This window comes from Anser cygnoides, chromosome 2 (genome assembly GCF_040182565.1).
Source record: "Anser cygnoides isolate HZ-2024a breed goose chromosome 2, Taihu_goose_T2T_genome, whole genome shotgun sequence".
Lineage (NCBI taxonomy): Eukaryota > Metazoa > Chordata > Aves > Anseriformes > Anatidae > Anser > Anser cygnoides.
Genome location: NC_089874.1, coordinates 36,343,508 through 36,361,290, shown reverse-complemented (window position 1 = coordinate 36,361,290; position 17,783 = coordinate 36,343,508). Strand labels below are relative to the sequence as shown.

Sequence of the window (17,783 nt, the reverse complement as noted above, 5' to 3'; positions counted from 1 at the left end):
GAAAGGAATGAAAAGGAAAAAGGAGGGAAGGAAATTGATTACATTAAGGAGGTTTACCTTCCTGCCATATGCCCTGTGAAATCTTGGCCCTGTTCCAGTCAGTGCTATTGCTTTTGTTGATCTGTTAATACACCCAGCAACCCATTCAGTTTCTCACATGGTTGGGGCAGTCTTTTCTGTGTATGTTTGTGTATTTTTGACATACTTCAAAGCTATAGTAGTGTAGATAGTGTGGCTGAATGGATAGGTACATAAAACACTGAAACAAAGAACATGCTTGAGGAAGGAGAAACCAATGCGAAAATAATATGTGAAAGGAATTTTCTAGCAGGGCAAGGAACGTTGAGGTAGACCTAGATAAAGGAACTGTATGCCTTGAAAGTCTAAACTGTTGGAGCTAATTACAATTATTTTAAATAATAACATCAAGATTTCTGAAAAGTAAAATGATAAAGTGCACCTGTTGATAATTAATTGCAGTTGCCCTTAAATAATTACAGAATCTTGGCTTTATGTGGGAAAGTAGGCTTTTCAGCTTGTTTTCCTAGCTACTGTTTTCATTTCCGTAAAGTAGCTGAGACCCTTGGGCATGAACCAGATACATGTTGAGTAAGAGGCCATGCAAATGGAATGGTTTGAACAATTGGCTATATTTTAATTCACTTTCTGCAGTGGGCTCTCTTTGCTGTGGCTGCCCCCTTGGATGACTTATTGCCAGAGTAGTAGAATCCTTAGCATCCACTGCAAGACTTCATGTATGATATTAAAGGTGAACTATAATGTTTTTGAAAATAAAGCCCAAAGTATGTTTTAAGATCGTAAATCACTAACAGAATACGTGGGTAGGCTTAAATACAAATAAAACACACTTTAAGAAAATATTTGAACATAACTCCCTCTTTTTGATCTACAGGTGTAAATCCTACACCAGTGTTTTTTTCTGGACTTAGAAACTTGTGGGTCCAGAGGGCCTTGTAGAAACTGATGTAGAAGGAACATTGGGCTCCAAGGGCTGCTTTTTCTTTGGTGTGGCTTGTAGGGTGAAACTGTCAGGAGTGTTATGGAGGTGAAAAGATGTCCCCCAAGAGACAGTAAATATCAAATATCCATTGTTTAAAGTCAGTACTATTGCTAAGGTATATGGAGAATGAGGGATACATATTCTGTGACTCCACTTCACTGTCCTCCAAAGTAAGAACGGGGAGATGTGTCAGGAGGCAGCCACCTGCCTGCCAGTGGTGTCTAGTAAGGGGGAAACTGGCTGAGCAAGAGCTATTCACCTCTCCATCAGCTGGGGAGAAACTTGGGACAAAGTTGCAAGGTGACAAAGAAGGGAGAACACTGAGTAGTCCTGTAAGCTGCCTGTGCCCTCATTCTCTACTGTCTCTTTTGTCCTCTTCAGAGTTAACATTTTCTTTCTCACACAGTGAAGTGCATATATATCACAGTTACTTTGCTTCAGTTTACATATCTTCAAATTATATCTCAAATTTGGAAATGCTCCTGAAATCATCTTCGAGTAAAGCAGCAAAAAGTGGAGCTTTCTTCGGTGTATTTAGTGAGGATGGCATTTCAGGCAAGTAGATCTGTTAATTGGCTTACAGTAAATGTAAAGAAAAATATAGGAAAGCATTTTGGAAGTAACATAAGCACATATGCATGTTGGAGGGCACAAGCTGATGACCAGTATGAAGAAAAGTTTCCCCTGTCCAGATGCATACTGCAGAAATTTGCTTGAACTGACCAGTATCAGAACATGTATGGAACTTGGTGGGCTGCCAGTCTTACCCGGTATGGTATATGTTAGTATTCAGCAACTAGTATTTGGTACGTTTTTTAGTTACACACATATTCTTAATAACTTCAAATGCTTACTGCTTCTTAATAGCATTCAAAACATTCAAGTTCAATGGTCATTCTGACACAGGAAGTTCCAAATAAAAGGAGTTTATTTAAGAACCAGCTAAGTCGGTTTCCTCTGGGATTATTAATCATATTTGTTACAGTATCAGAAAGCCAAGAATGACAATTCCCATTTTAATTACCACTTTTTTTGCTACCTACTTCAGGGTAGCAAAATGTTTTTCCTTTGTATGGTTGTGGAAGTAACTGTCACAGTTAGTGTGCATTCCTAATCTCATTTTCTTCGTTTAAAAGACATTTTAGTATTTTGAAAGACATGGATGGAAAAAATGAATTTCTGTATAGATGACTGCTGTACTATGTCTTCTATATGTATTGCTTAAGCTTTGTTTCAAACTGTAAGACAACAATCAAACAGTTGTGTCCTATCTACATAGCTGAGTGGAAATATGAGGCTGATGTAGTTTTAAAGTTGCATGCGCAATATAGCATGTTTTTCAATTTCTTGTTGAAATGGACTACAGAGTCTTCACCTGATAACTTGCAAACCTTTGAGAACACTGGCGATAATATTTTCAGATAAAGAAGGTGTATATAAATCCAGGTTCTAATTACACACTTCCTCTCTACTCCTCTAATAATAATCATTGGGTCTGTACTGAGACAGGGATACTCTGAACTAAAGACAAAGGTGTCATACTCCTACATAAAGAGCTAGACTCTCCGGTCTCCAGGGAAGCAAGTCATTAAATTAACTAATCAGGTATAGATGTTTTTCTGCTTGTAATTGCCTCATTTATTCTTCCTAATGTTTGTTCTTTGGACTAGGATATGTTTCCTTTTTGTATCTGTGTGTTATACCAGATGTTTTAATGTAATATTAACTTACACTTAAAAAAACGTCCAACGTCCAACGCCCCTGCCATGGGCAGGGATACCTCCCACCAGACCAGGTTGCCCAAAGCCCCATCCAGCCTGGCCTTGCACACTTTCAGGGATGGGGAATCCACAGCTTCTCTGAGCAGCCTGTTCCGGTGCTATGCCACCCTCAGAGTAAAGAATTTCTTCCAAATATCTAATCTAAACCTACCCTCTGTTAGTTTAAAGCCACTACCACTTGTCCTTTCCCTATACTCCCAGATAAAGAGTCCCTCCCCAGCTTTCCTGTAGCCCCATTTAGGTACTGGAAGGCCGCTGTAAGGTCTCCCCAGAGCCTTCTCTTCTCCAGGCTGAACAACCGTAACTCCCTCAAACTGTCTTCATAGGAGAGGTGCTCCAGCCCCTTGATCATCCCTGTGGCCCTCCTCTGGACTCACTCTTACAGGTCCATGTCCTCCTTGTGCTGGGGGCCCCAGAGCTGAACGCAGGGCTCCAGGTGGGGTCTCGCGAGAGCAGAGCAGAGGGGGAGAACCTTAATTCTTTATCTTGCTCATTTTAATTCCTGCTTGGAAATGAATTCCTTTCAGTAGAATATCTAAATTAATAAAATCATATTTAAACCTCTTGCGCTGATGATAAAAGAATAAGCTGGAGTGTTTTGTTTTGTTTTGTTTTGTTGCACTTTTCCCTAAGCTATGAATATATTAATGCATTTTTTAAAAATAAATTATTTAAAACTAATATTTGACAAAAATCTTACTGGCGTGTGCCTTCTTGGAGTTAATTGGTAAAATCTTGGAGTTAATTGGCAAAATTCACTACTTAGCTGTCAGTAATTCACTTGTTGTGTACATACCTTAAATACCATACCTTTGAGAGTGAAGTGGGGTAGGTATGATACTTTTAAAGTTAAGTATGTTTATGTAGCAACAAATAGCTACAAATATATTTTGAAACTTATTTAGACATTTTGGTGAAGGATGCTTGAGCTGATCATTTTCTTCTTCAAAAATGTCAATCAAGATATCATGAGAAACATCAGTTAGTTTATCTGACTTTTTTAAGGTGATGCTTGTAGGTACATTCAGTCGTTTTTTCTTTTTTCCTCAGTCTTTTTCTCTTCCAACACTATGTAAGCCAAGAAAAAAAAGTGAGATCATCTTTAGTGTTGTTCCTCCTAAGAAACATTATAGAGTAGTATTTTGTACAGAGGCATGGTTTATTAGTGAGTTGAAGATTCATGAATAGGTTGCAGACATCTCCACTTATGATGTTCTGGAGGAACTTCCATAACAGGACATCCTTTTCATTTTTTTTTTCCTTTTTTTGTTACTGGATCCAATTAATTGACATTTCCATTATGAGGGCAAAGTTTGTCTTGCATTCTAGTTTTTTACCTAACTTAATTGTGCCTTATGACCTGCAAATACTTAAAACAAACTCAGCTGATGTTTGACATCTCTTTCTCAATAACTGGAAGCTTACTTCCTTTTTTCTTTTTTTTTTAAAGGTAACAGATTCCCCCGCAGATGTAGCAGAAAAAGCAGACAGAATTATTACCATGCTGCCTTCTAGTCCCAATGCGATAGAAGTTTACACAGGAGCAAACGGAATTCTAAAGTAAGGATTTGCTGTAGTCTGGAGAATTCCCTCTTGTACTCAAGCCTGTATTGCACTGCTTGTCAAATGATCGTTATTGCTGTAACTCTTGCTGTGCCTTCAGGGCACTTAACTTGATGCTCTCCTCTATTTTCTTATTGTTGATATTTCTAATTACATGAGTTCTCTTAACCTATGCTTGCTTTTGAATGGCTTGTGGCTAAAGTCAAATTTTATTTCCAGTAGAATAATAATTTACGTGAATTTGAGACAACCCAACTGACTTATCTAACCTCTCAGTTGCTTGTGTCTTTTACCATTAAGGTAATGTACTACAGCAAGTACAAGTGGAATATTTGCTGGCAACAATTACTTGCTCAAATGCTTTTTTCTTTGACATGAAATCCTATAAATGAAATGTTCTGAAGAGCTGCCGTTGTGTCTCATAGTATTAAAGTGCTGACATAGAATAGCTGACAAGACTTTATTGATTTCTACTCTTGTTGTCCATTACCTTGGCAGACTCCTTACTGTTGATAAAGGAATTCTAGGATTTGTAGGCAAAAATGGACTATTGAGCAGTAAGAGCCAGGGATTTATGTAGTGTTATATTTCACTTGAACCCAAATCCTCATATTGGATAAACTATAGCAATGTCTTCATCTATTCATACTTAAGAATGAAGATCACCATTACAATTGACTCCTTATTTTATTAGAAATAATAGGCTTTTCTTTTTTGAGTATAGAAGGTGACTTAATCAGCTTCCCATTTTGGCTTATTGGAAAATACTTTTATACACAGAGGTATTTTTAATAGTAATACGTTCTAAATGGCTTGAGGTTCAGTGATTTCAGGCCTTTAAAATGGATCTTGTACTGAAGCAGTAGACTGTTGGTTTGCTTCAAGATTCAGTGTCTTACATTTTACCATAAGGCTTCTGAATACCTGAAAGGGCAGACATGCTCCCCATTCCCCAGACGAAATAAGTCTGTTTCAAAGATGATTATCTTCAGATTACTGTTTTTATACCTGCTTGATTTGACCAGGGAAAGAAATGTAAAAGCAATTTGTCCAAAACCTCAGTTTTGCTTTGGCATGTTTCTAATTCAGGTAGGCTTTAGTCTTTAGATTTGGCGAGAAAACTGTTTCATTTTGGTTTATTCTTCCCTGTTTATTAACAAGAAAATATCTGAAGAGTTTGTTTAATCTGAAACAATAGTTTTATTAGCTTTTGTGGAGGGATTCCCAATGAGCCTAAAATTTTTTTGCAGAATTCTAATAGTGGAAATACTCAGAGTTTTTGGACTTGCCAAATTAATAAATGAATAGTATTTTAAAAGCTCTTCTGGCCACATGTGCATTGTTCTTAGCAGGATGACTGAAGCTACTCAATACCTGTGAGGATCTTGCAGGATCTTACTGCTATCCAGCTTGATAATGTAGATGAAGAAACATACAGATGACAAAAATATAGTAGATCATCTAAAACTGGTAAAATTTTAGTTACTGATTGTAGGCTATATTAAGATACAGCGATTAGAAAATGAAATAGAGGAGAGGGATTTTTCTTTTTTCCTTCCAACACAGGAAACAATAGCTGCTTTCTTCCCTTACTGTCCATCGTCTAATTCCTCACAAAGCAGGACTGAGCAGATCTAAGTCTGTAGCATATGCCCTTCAGGAAGAAGGGTAATTGGATCAGTCCCACAAAGCTAGACAAACAGCTGTGGGAGAATTGTACCCAGGATGGCAATGCTTTGAAGACTGATTGGCAGTACTTACTGGTGTAATACAGGCAGTTAATCTTCTGAGAACCTAGCTGAGGAGAACAGAAGATACAGTAAGCAGTCTTGCTGCTGCAGTTTCTCAGCCTCCATATTCAAGAGAAGGAAGTGTCTTTTGACAGTAGTGGTTAATTGTTGCTCCGAGTGATGTGTTCAATGATAACTGGTGAGACCTCATTCATTTTCTGAAGCTTTTTGAGCTTTACTGAAGAAAACATTGACATTAAGGGTTAACGTAGTCGTCCTGCTGGGTGACCGGGGAGTCTGTGCCACTGCATATTGTGCTGAACGCAAGGGGAGATGATGTAGTGCTGTATCTGCTAAGCTGGTTTTTGTTTGCGTGTGTTCAAATTAACTGCAGCAGCTCATCTATCCTGTGAAAAAGGACTCTGTGTATGTGGCACTGCTTTAATCTGGAGCTGTAGTGGGGTTCACAGCCATATGTGTATATTGAGAGACTATTTCCAGCAATCCAGCTAATTCAATTCAGTGAACTTCACTGTACTCCCAACAGCACGCGAGGTGCAGGGAGGCTCTTTGTCTAATGTAACACGTAGCTTTAAATTACTCACCTTTTTATGACTGAAAAATTATGCAGTTTGATTTCATAGTGCTTGCGGGTCCAGTGGACATTAAATCACAGTGCAATTGAATGGAAAGATGGCTAAAAATATAATCAAAGTTTTTGTTGTGTAGGCATTTTTAAAATTTAATTTAATTGCATTTTTTAATCACATACACAGCTTCTCATGTTCTGCCATTTGGGATACAATTCTTCTGCCTAAATTTACTTGCTGTCAGTGCGGAAACTTTGCGCCATTCTTTGCTTTTAAGTCTGTAATGGGCTTTTGTGGTTTTAGTTACTATCTTTATATAGAACAAATTGTAACAATAATTAAAAGAATACAAACAGGCTATTCTAATAAGATGCTTAATATACTGTACATAGAAAGAAAACCGTTAAGCTATATATGAAATTTTAAGCTATATCAGTGTTTAGTTCCATTGCTTAGAATGCATCTTCGGTCTGATCTGTATGTGATGTATTGTTCAAGCTTATCTGATGGCAGATTTTCCTAGTATATTCCTTTCGTGTAATTTCTTTTACAATAGTATTCAGGAAAAAATATTTTTGTGTATGTGCCTGTGTGTTGTTGTGTGTTCAGGTTTTATTGCGTTTTCAGTCATTCAAAACATTGTGATATACATACTCAGGAGCATACACATGGAGCAGATCTTGCTCAGACGAGTTTAAAACATTATGATTAATTATTAGTGTACCAAATATTTGTGTGGTTTTCATGCTGAGGAAAGTCATTGCCATGGTAATTGTTGCAGATACCTAGTGCAACAGATATTTAATAATAATAAATCTTTATTTTAGGAAAGTGAAGAAAGGCTCATTACTAATAGATTCCAGTACTATAGACCCTGCAGTTTCAAAAGAATTAGCTAAAGCAGTTGAAAAAATGGGAGCTGTTTTCATGGATGCTCCGGTTTCTGGAGGTAAGTCTTCATTAACAGTTTACCTCATATCGGACAGCTTGTCTTCTTGTTAGCAATCCTAGCCACCACTCTGTGCCCTTACTGGTACAGTTGGTTTTCTTTGCTAGATGTATGGTATTCTTTTTTGTTCCATTACATTAAAGAAAGGGCTGCCTCTTTCCTCTGTGACGTGTACATGTTTGCCTCTGTATAAAGAATTTAATGCTTTCTATGAAGCACAATGCTGTTTGTCATCTCTCGCCTGAAGGCAGTGCTGTTGCAGTAAGGGAGCTCAGGGTAGTAAACCTGATCTTTCAGTGTACTGTTTTTTTTATTCTTTGATGCAGTTGTATTGCTGTCTTTTTAGGAGCAGATGAGAAACATTGGTGTTTTAAGAAGTTGCATGTTACTGTAGGAATATTTTTAGGCTTACAAATAAGCTTTTGTGATAGACCTGGATAAACTGATCTTTCACATGGTATGGTGTAGTGGTTCTTTTAATTTAGCTTCCTTCAGAATGTTATATTATGATGCGGATGGTCAACATCTCTTCAGTCTCCATCTGTTTATTTCTGCTAGGGAAAGGCTATTTAGCTTCCTCTGGTTTTATAACAGTTGAATTGTGTGCGTGTGTGTGTGAGAGAGATTTTTGTACTCTTGAAGTTGGAGGTTGCTAATTACTGATCTCTGAGTATTGCTTCTATTGTAAGAAATAATTTGGAGCAGGGAAGTCTTTCATTTTGTGGATAGAGGAGAGTAGAAGCATAAAATTAAGGTTTTGAAAACAGAACCGTAGCTAATTGTTATTATCGTTGAATTGTTATCTAAAACCTCTAAAATTAGAAGATGAGGAAAACCCATTTTCTGTGGGAAAATCTTATGTTGTTTTGGTTTGGTTTGTTTGTTTGTTTTTACAATCCACTGTAAAAATTAATCTAAGTGGCATTGTGAGTCCTCTTTATTTTACTGTTTTAATTGAGGTAATTCAGATAGCTATACCTGAAAGAGAATAAAAATGCAACGGGTGTGAGACAATTTGGTCTTACAAAGTTTATCAAAGGTATGATGCACAAGCTAGAAAGAATACAGAGCCTGTATTTCACATCATGAAGATGAGTGTGGGTGAGGATCAAAACCTAACCATCTTTTTAATTTTCAAGTGAAAACTTAGGTATGATTTGGCAACACAATAGAAGCCAAAGTGTTCACCCCAATTCTAATGTGAACAGAAAGTAGGAAGAGCCACAGCATATTCAAGGCTATAATGGGAAGACAGGATTCTTGCTTCCAGCCAAAATATTAGTCCTAGTTTTATAAAGTTAGATAACTTGTCAGCATGGGAATAAAAACCACAGAAAAAATATGTTATGGGTGGAATATGTATCTATCCGATCCTTTTCTAAACATTCCACAGCCTTATACTTACTAGTTTAGCAATTCTGACATTTTTATGTGATTCTTTTCAATCCCTTTCCCCCAAATATGTTGTTTACCTGAGGGAATTATTTATCTTCTGGAAACATCTGTATTTTTTTTTCCTATATTTTTTGCTTTAAGGCTGATTATGCTATAACTACAAAGAAAGAAAGAAAAGTTTGATTCCAAAACAACCCTAGCAGGTTTTTGGGTTTTGTTTCTTGAGAAAATGTTAATGCTGCAACCGGGTTAATGTGATAAAATACAGTTGACTAATATGAATAAAGATGGCTGTTTTGGTGTTTAGTCGTTTGTCTGAATACAAATTATTTGGTGTTTATTGTGAATTACAGATTGAGTGATATTATGAAGGAGGGGGAAAAAACTGATGTTTATCTTTCTAGTAAATAATATGCTTGTGAATGCCAAGTAGCACTCTGTACAAATCGTATTTAAAGTGGGCAGTTGCTAGACAAATGGAGAAGTTAAGTACGTTAGAAAAACTTTAATGTTATGCTTTGGGTTTTGTGTCTTTTAGGGCCTTACACATCATGTCTTTGGGGTATTTTTGTATGTCCTGACTGCATTGTTGGCCATTAGACAAAGCGCTAAATGGAGAAGTATGCTCAGCTCTCTAGAAATTGGCAGGCATCATTGTGTTGCTGTGACATGCAACAGACTTGGCAGGAGTGTCAGTGAGGGAGTTTGTGGGATAGAATGAGGAGGAAGAGGAATCAGCAAGCCTGAACTGTCATCTTCAGACCTATGTGTTTACTAGCTGTTATTGGCAGATGATTCCACTAGTGGGTTTGGGTGTTTTGGGTATGCCTAATGGACATTAATATTCATCTCCACTGAAAGCAAATCATTTCACAAACTAAATAATATTTTGAAAGGTGCTTGGTTTATAAAACTCATGGAGAAATACTGGTAATTTTATTCCTGTTCTGACATTGCAAATAAAGTATTTTAAGGCCTAGAGTTAGTGCCGGCTTACAGTGGCTTGTTTGCAGCCTTACTTCTGAAAGATTATTTCCCTTAATCTTTTTCAGATAGGCCTATGCTGCCCATGTAGTAGTGCTGTGCTCTTCGTATGATTGGCCTACAGCATTTACGTGCAGCTTATAGTCAAGACCCATTAAGTGGAAGATAATACACCACATTACTGTAGTGTTATTTTGTATTAACTAACTTTGGAAAATACTTCTCATCCCAGTAGTAGCACGCAGATTATGCTGCTAATGCTGTTTAGAGATAGCAGTCACTTAATCCTGGGATTAGGATCTCTTGCAGGTCCGCATGAGAAAGTTGTGCCACAGTTCCCAATGCTGCCCTTTGTGAGCTCTTTGCGAGCATAGACAAATGAAGAAAAATCTTCACAATCCATGTTTATTTAATTTTTTTTTTTAAACTAGAGGAGTAAATTTATCTTCTTGCAAAGATTGGATTCTGCATCTTCGTACACGTAAAAGGCTTTTAAAGCACAGATCATCACAGAAGCATATTTAAAACTGACTTCTGTTGCTGTTGAAAGGGGTGCGGGCTGAGCACAAGATCTAAATTTAAGAATTGGGTCAAGTGAGTCTTCCCACTGATTTCACTGGAAGTATGATTCTTACCTTGCAGTTCAGAGCAAATTTTACTGGTGGTTTCACTGATGCTGCTGTAACATCTATCGTTGTTGAATTCAGCACACAAAATATGCATTGTCTAAAGTGCGGTGGAAAAATGTTGTTGGTTGTTTTGTTTTTAATTTAATTTCTGATGAGATGGTTTCTTCATTGTAAACACTGTTAGTGTTCAGATAATATCCCTGCAACTTTTTTCCACTTCCATAACTCTGAAATTAATTTCGGCTCCCGCTTAGCTCAAAACATGTTGTACTGCATTTTGCTGGAACTTCACAAAAAGATGTGCCAGCTTGATTACCTTTTATGTTTTTGGAGTTACAGGTAAAGTTTTCAATTCTGTTGTGGTTATGGTTCTCTGGATCTGATAATGAAGTTTAGGTAGATCTTTCCCCTCATTGTCTACTTTAGCTGAGATAGTAGTCAATAAGTCAATCTGCTAATTGTTAATAGCTGTCAGAGAGAGCTGCAGTCATGCTAAAACAGTAATAAACACTAGAACAACACATTTTTTTAGCAACTGTGGGCTGGAGTAGATTAGAAAAAGTTGGAATTTCTATTCCAGCTGTCATTTCAAACTGTTTCATCTACAGTAGTACTTCCATAAACTCTAGCTAACCATTAAGTGGTGGAAGGAATATTACCAATAACAATTACAAAATGAGACTTCTGCTCTCTGGTAATGGAGACCTTGAAGCATGAACTACAGACTTAATCCTTGTGTGGCCAAGTCTGTCCTTAATATGGAGCAAAGAAAAATATTTAGCAATACTGTGGAGATCTTTTCTTTGATTTCATTATAATAGCACTATATTTCATGGCTCTTCTCCTCTCCTTAAATGAGAACACCTCAAAACTGGAGGAATGAATGTATTCAATGGCATGACTGGACTGATAGAAGAGATTAAATAGGCCAACTTGAAAAACTGGTGAATGTTTCTCTTACTCAGGCACGGAAGGTTTAATGCTTTTCCAAAAGAAGTAGAGGAGAAGGCCTTACAGAAGACTTAGGAGTATGTCTATGCACACTAATGCTTTTAAAGATGAATGGAAAGATATTTTAAGATAAGACTAATGAAAAATAGTAATGAGTGGTTCACACATTGCAGCTCTTAGATTGTATGTTACATTCTAATAAAGCATTATCATCATCAATATATTTGTGTATTGAACAAAACTGGTTTAATAGACTTCTCATTTGTTGGAGAACCTCAGTAGAGCTACTTTTTCTTGGCTTTTCTAGGTTGTATCTGCTTTGTTTCCATAGCTTTGTGCATTTTTAGAGAAATGCAATCTTATTACTTCTGTTTACATTTTAGCTGGATGCATCAGATCTTACTAATTTTTCGCAAAGCTTTTTGATTTAGGGACAGTAGTAAAATTTTCAGTGTGCAACTTTAATATTAAAGGTAGTATGAAAAATGTTATGGAGTTATTCTCAAACTTAAATGAGGTAAAACTAATGCAGGAAGTAACATAACAAAGGGAAGGATCAGGTGTACTGTCATTTAAGGAGGCTGAAATGAGGACAAAGAAATACTTTGAAATCTGAGATGCTTTAAAAGCTTATGATTCCTAATAAATTTAAAAAAACTTGAAACTATTTAACAATTCTTCTGTTCGTCAAAATAAAGCCTGTTTAATAGGCCTCTGTTTTCTTGGAGAGAAGATGGAAGAGAATGGAGATCTTGAAAATATACACATTGTCAAAATGCATATTATGACACTGGGGAGAGAGGAAGTATAAACCCTGTGCAGAAATCACAGCAGCTGCCATTGCAGAAGGATGAGATAGTACATTTACTGCTGTGCTGACTTTGTGAGGGTATTTTTCTTCTGTGAGTCTGTTATGCTTTTTTTTTTTTTTTTTTTTTTTTACTTTTATGGAGCATGCAGAAGATAGTACATGGCTAACCAAGAACAAACAGATTTGTTGAGAGTATCATCTGAAAATGTTCACTGGGGTGGAGACAATCATTCCTACAATGACTAAAAGGGTGGAATGAGTGATTTTATTGAAGTGTAGTGTATATTTTGGCTATAAAACCGTGTGTAGTCTGGCCAACTAGTGACCAATGTGTAGGGAAACATATCTGTCTCCATTTATTCGAAGGTGTAAAGATGAGTTATTCAGGCTGGCCCAATGGGATATAACCAGGAATAATAGGCTGGAAATTATTAAGGAAAGAAAAATGCATGCTGTGTCTACCAGGAAAAACTTCCTAACAACATTCTTCATACACTGTGGAATATTTTTCCAAAGGGGCTGGTTGAAGCCAAGTATCTTGACATGCTTTAAACTGTACTGGGCAAAGTGCTAGGAACTATTCTGTAGGGAAAAATCTTTAACTGGCAGAAAGATGGCTACATGATCTAATAGGTCTTTTCCATCTCTAATGTCTACAATTCTGTTGTGTTCTCACACATGGTGTTCAAAAACAGTTAAAGGAAAGCTGTCCAGATGGAAGTTGAAAATCCCTGTGGCACTCTTTGAAAAAGAGCAAGGGATAATTGTGGAATTATGGCCAACATTCCTTTTCTCAATAAAACTGTTTCTAATATCCATGGCTGCATGCGAGCTGTTACTGAATTCCTAATAGCTGTTCTATTTACTTGTGGTTACTTTAATGCTCATCCCATCGAGCTTTCTGAGATATACAGAGTAAGAGAGATCTTCAAATTTCAGCCAGTCATAAATCCTAGGGAATAAAAACTAATTATTTTCATTTTTAAAATTTTGATTGCTTCTTCTAGAGAACTTTTAAAGTTAAGGAGATGCAGGTGTTGTTTGGAAATGTTTCTGGAATGCAGTGATAGCTTTGAAGCTTTCTACAAGATTTGTTTTGTTTTTAAATGTTCATAAGTTTCTTTTTTTTTTTCCTCATTTAAGAGACTGTTTTATTCAAAGAGTATTTTTCATCTAGTCAAAGAACCTAGCATGACTCTCATGCTTGGGATGGTGGGGATGATCAGTACCAGACCTTAATAATGCCCTGACTCCTCCTGAATCATTCTGTACGATGCTAAATGTGGATGGCACACTTTGACACTGAACCCAGCACCACAGCACACCAGGGCAAGATACATAAACTGGAATAGGTAGCACAGAGCAGAACCGTAAGTACGCTGTGCCTTTACAACAGCCATCACCATGAGGACGACCCTAACTAGCTGCAAGCGCTGGAGGTGCCACTGGAGAAAATGCAGCTTATTCTGAATCTTAATGCAAAGTCATTGTACTTGCACCAATTAATCGCTGCCTTCAGCAGACTTTTTCAGTCTGCAGATTCACATTCCTGTTGTTTAAACAAACAAATAAAAAGCAGAGCAGGTCTTACACTAGACACATGAGAAGAACATCCTAAGTACCTGAACCAGTGTCTTGGGACACGTCATGCAAACTACTCTCTTTTGAAAAAGGCTTCTTTGTAGGCGCATTAAACACAAACTGTTTTAAAGAAGTGGAAAGAAAATAAACAGGTAGGAGAAACTTTATAGATAGGGGCAACTGCCCTTCATTTTGTAGTGCAGAGACGTTTGAGCAGGCCTTTGAAAGTATGTTGTTCATTGATCCTCTAAATGGCTGAATCCAAGACGAGTAGAAAGGAAGGAAAGTTGATCTTCAGTTGACCCTTATCTGGGGATGCCAGTATTATGAGTGACTTCGGTTTTGTTTTTAAAATCATGGTGACATGTTGGGCAAGGTTGGGATTTATATGGGAAACCGTCTGAAGATCCTGAGCCATTCTAAGATGCTGATTTGTTGCAGAAAGTTGTCTTATAGTGGGGAGCATCTTTGTGTTTTGATAAGTTTCTTAAATTGTGCCAATAAAAAAGAGGAAAATTGTTCTCGCAGAAGTATTCCCTCCACGATTTAAACAAACACCTGGAAACCAATGAATTTTTAAAGTATTTTAGTATTGCCGGCTTTGAGACAATTCAGCAGCTTAAGCTTTTTTCTGTAGGAGGACTACTCTTGATTAATCCTCAGAGCGCAAATAGAAATACCAAGACTTCTTAATTCTTTCTGCTCCAAACACATCTTAAAAATCCATCATTTGTATAATTAAATAAAAACGTAAGAGAAGCAATATAGCCTCTTATTGTTGATATGCGCTTAGAATTCAGCTTGTGAGCATATGAACTATGTAAATGTTCACGTTTCAGTCTGTCCAACAGTATTTAGTCCTGTTGGCTCACTGCTTCAATCTACTGAAATGCAGAGGACAAATGAGAGTCAGGCAGTTCCTGAGCTGAAAAGATATAGTTTTTAACTACAGTTCTGTTCGTGCCAAGTACAACATACAACCTGAAGTGAAAACAAAATGACTTACTGCACTGTATTTGACCTACAAGTTTAACCCTTAAAACTTAGTTATCCTTTTCATTCCTGTAGTTAATTTAGCTGGAAGAACAACTGTGGAAGAATATTAAATTTGTCTGCAGTAAAATGGGGGGAAAGTGTGAAACACTGTGTAACACTTTATTAAAACCTTTATATATTTTAAATCACGTAATGATTTGATGGTATCCCTCTATGTTTTTTAACTCTTTGTAAACCTCTGGGGCTTTCTTTATATGTAATTTAGGTCATTGGCAATAATTCTAATCTGACATGATTATTATTAATTTACTTTATTTGATACGAATTGCTGCAAACTCTTGCTCTTAGTTAGTCAGCAACTATATAGTTTAACCATACGTAGTCAGAAACAACACATCTTTGCTGTCATTTTGTTATCAATCTGTATATTTCCTCTGCTTTCTGAGAACATGTGGTGGGAATGAGTGACTTGTGGCACTTGGTTTATTTGCCACTGTGAGTACAGAGAAGGTCACTTTGACGTTGGCTCACAGACTGGCTGAGGAGTGTACTTCTTGTATTTAGTTTACGTTAGATTTCTTGGTTTTGCTTACAATCATGACTGTTCAGTAACCAGTGTAAATGTAACTATAGATAATCCATACAGGTATATGACTATAAATAGCTAGTTCTTTGAACTTAGTTGATTTCTGATGTTCCACATTTGTCTGACACAAAACTTTTTCCCAATGTTGTTGCAGTTGCCAGTAGTCCAAAGTATGTGGGATCAAATAAATGCTTTTTTTTCCCTTAATAAGGTATTTCACATTGAGTATGCTGGAAGAGTAGAGATTTTTCTTTCTCTTGTAGAAGTTAAAGGACAGTTAGAAAAAAGCGGTTTTCACTAGCATTATCAGTATGTGAGGCACTGTTTTAATAGAGTTCTAGCTTAGAACAAACCAAGAGTGTGTGTTATAGCTTTCCTATCTCTGGAGATACTTATCTTAGACTTTACATTAGTGGGGAGCTCGGGGTGATGCTGGGGCAGTGGGAAGCTTTTGCAGCGGAAGTACCAAATGAGAAGCTGATGTGGGTTTGGCAAGCAGGAGAACTTCCTGACTTGGAGCATCCTCTTAGCAGCCTCGGTCTGAATCCTGGCTGCCTCCGAGGGCTCCCACCCTGTCCAAGATGGAAGTTCCCACAGAGAAGGCTAATAGCGTCACTCACTGCCTCAACATGTCACGCTAAGGCATGGGGCTTGACTGCTGTGAAACAATGCAATAACTGCCTCCCAGCGCCAAGAGAAACGTACCTGATCACCCAAACGTCCCTGTGCTAAACCAAACTGGACTATAGGAAGGCATTTCTATTAGCAATGGAGCAACTGACACACCTAATAAAGAAGAAGGTGAATAATCTGTTACTGTTCAGTTATTGGCACTTTTTTTGGACTGTTTTAGTATGCTTAGCAATTCTTACTGCTAAATGCAGTTATGTGCATTTACTTAGTATGTTGTTTTCCTTAGCAGACAATTATACCAAACTTAAACAGAGCATTTTTGGTAACGGGGTTAAAGGACTCTAAGAAGATTGAAACAGTAGGCAGCAAAGCTTGTTAAGGAGTTTTTATTTTACAAGCCCTCAAGAATTCAGAATATGGCTTGCTTACTACTTTAAAAAGTCCAAACGTCCCTTATAGACTCCATTTCAGAGCCAGCATCAAATCTATGCTATACTTGTCTAAAAATCCAAACATGTACTCTTGGCCGTTACTGTTTACTGAATCAGAACCCTACTGTTTCCACTTGCACTGTATCTAATTTATCGTAAGTTGACCACAAAAGCTAAAATTATTTATACGTTGGCACCTAACAGCTCCACTATAGTTAAGGGTCTGTTGGCATTTCCATTATAAACCTTCCTTTTGAGAGGTTTATAACTTGGCGGTTTTACTTTTGCTTCAGGCTCAAATGTGCCATTTTCATCCAAGCACAAATTCTTCTACAGAATTTCATTTAAATCAGTTTGGCCATTATTTATTTTAGAGTGTGTACGTTGGGGAGTGGAAGGGAACATAGTATTTAATTTTGGTTTCAGAGGCTTTTTGGTCAGACTATATAATGAAAGAAAAATGGTGCTTTTTTTTTTTTTTTTTTTAATGTAGGCACTTAACCCTTCCTTGGATGTGCCAAGGGTATTAAAAACATGCTTTTTCAAGTTGCTCCCATTACTCACATACCAAACATCCTCTCCCACCCAGGTATCCATCTTGTCTGCCCCTTCCCAATGACATGTTTTGGGGAAGCATCTCTGGGCTTCTGGCATTGAACAGATTTGGTGAAGTGGATGCAATAACATACAGTGGATGTTCTGTTGAGGGGCCAAAAGCCAGCCGGTTCAGCAGAGCAAACAGATGGAGCTTAATTGGAAAAAGAGAGGCCAAATGCAGTTGTCAGTCAAATGTAACCCTATGTGGCTACGAGTGGCATTTGCTAGGGCTCTGCCATTCCTTGTGGGATGTGGGTGAATTACTACTTGGGTGCAGTAATCCTCTGAGTCTAAAAGTGGTGTGCGTTGCTGTTTTCACATGGCCCTGAATGCTGAACCACAGAGGAATTTCAGCTCCTTCTAGTCATAAATTCTTACCATAGTACTGTATTATTATGCTAATTAAATTCTTGCCACACAAATAACACATATCTATAATGTTTCAGTACTAATCATAGTAACACAGTACCAGTGTTCTTTTACATGGTGGTTTAAGAATACAAAGAAGGGGAATTGTGTACAGAGAGGGAGAAGCTTTTATTAGACCAAATAATA

At 37.2% G+C, this 17,783-nt stretch overlaps 1 protein-coding gene across 2 annotated transcripts in view; it reads left to right on the top strand.

Annotated features, from left to right (window-relative positions):
* HIBADH (3-hydroxyisobutyrate dehydrogenase) overlaps positions 1-17,783 on the top strand; it is an 83,748-nt gene that overhangs the window by 7,356 nt on the left and 58,609 nt on the right. For both annotated transcript variants that reach the window (XM_048070311.2, XM_066991858.1), the window contains exons 3-4: positions 4,253-4,362; positions 7,513-7,634. In XM_048070311.2, coding sequence (XP_047926268.1) covers positions 4,253-4,362; positions 7,513-7,634 — 232 coding nt within the window. The remainder of the gene's footprint in view (positions 1-4,252; positions 4,363-7,512; positions 7,635-17,783) is intronic.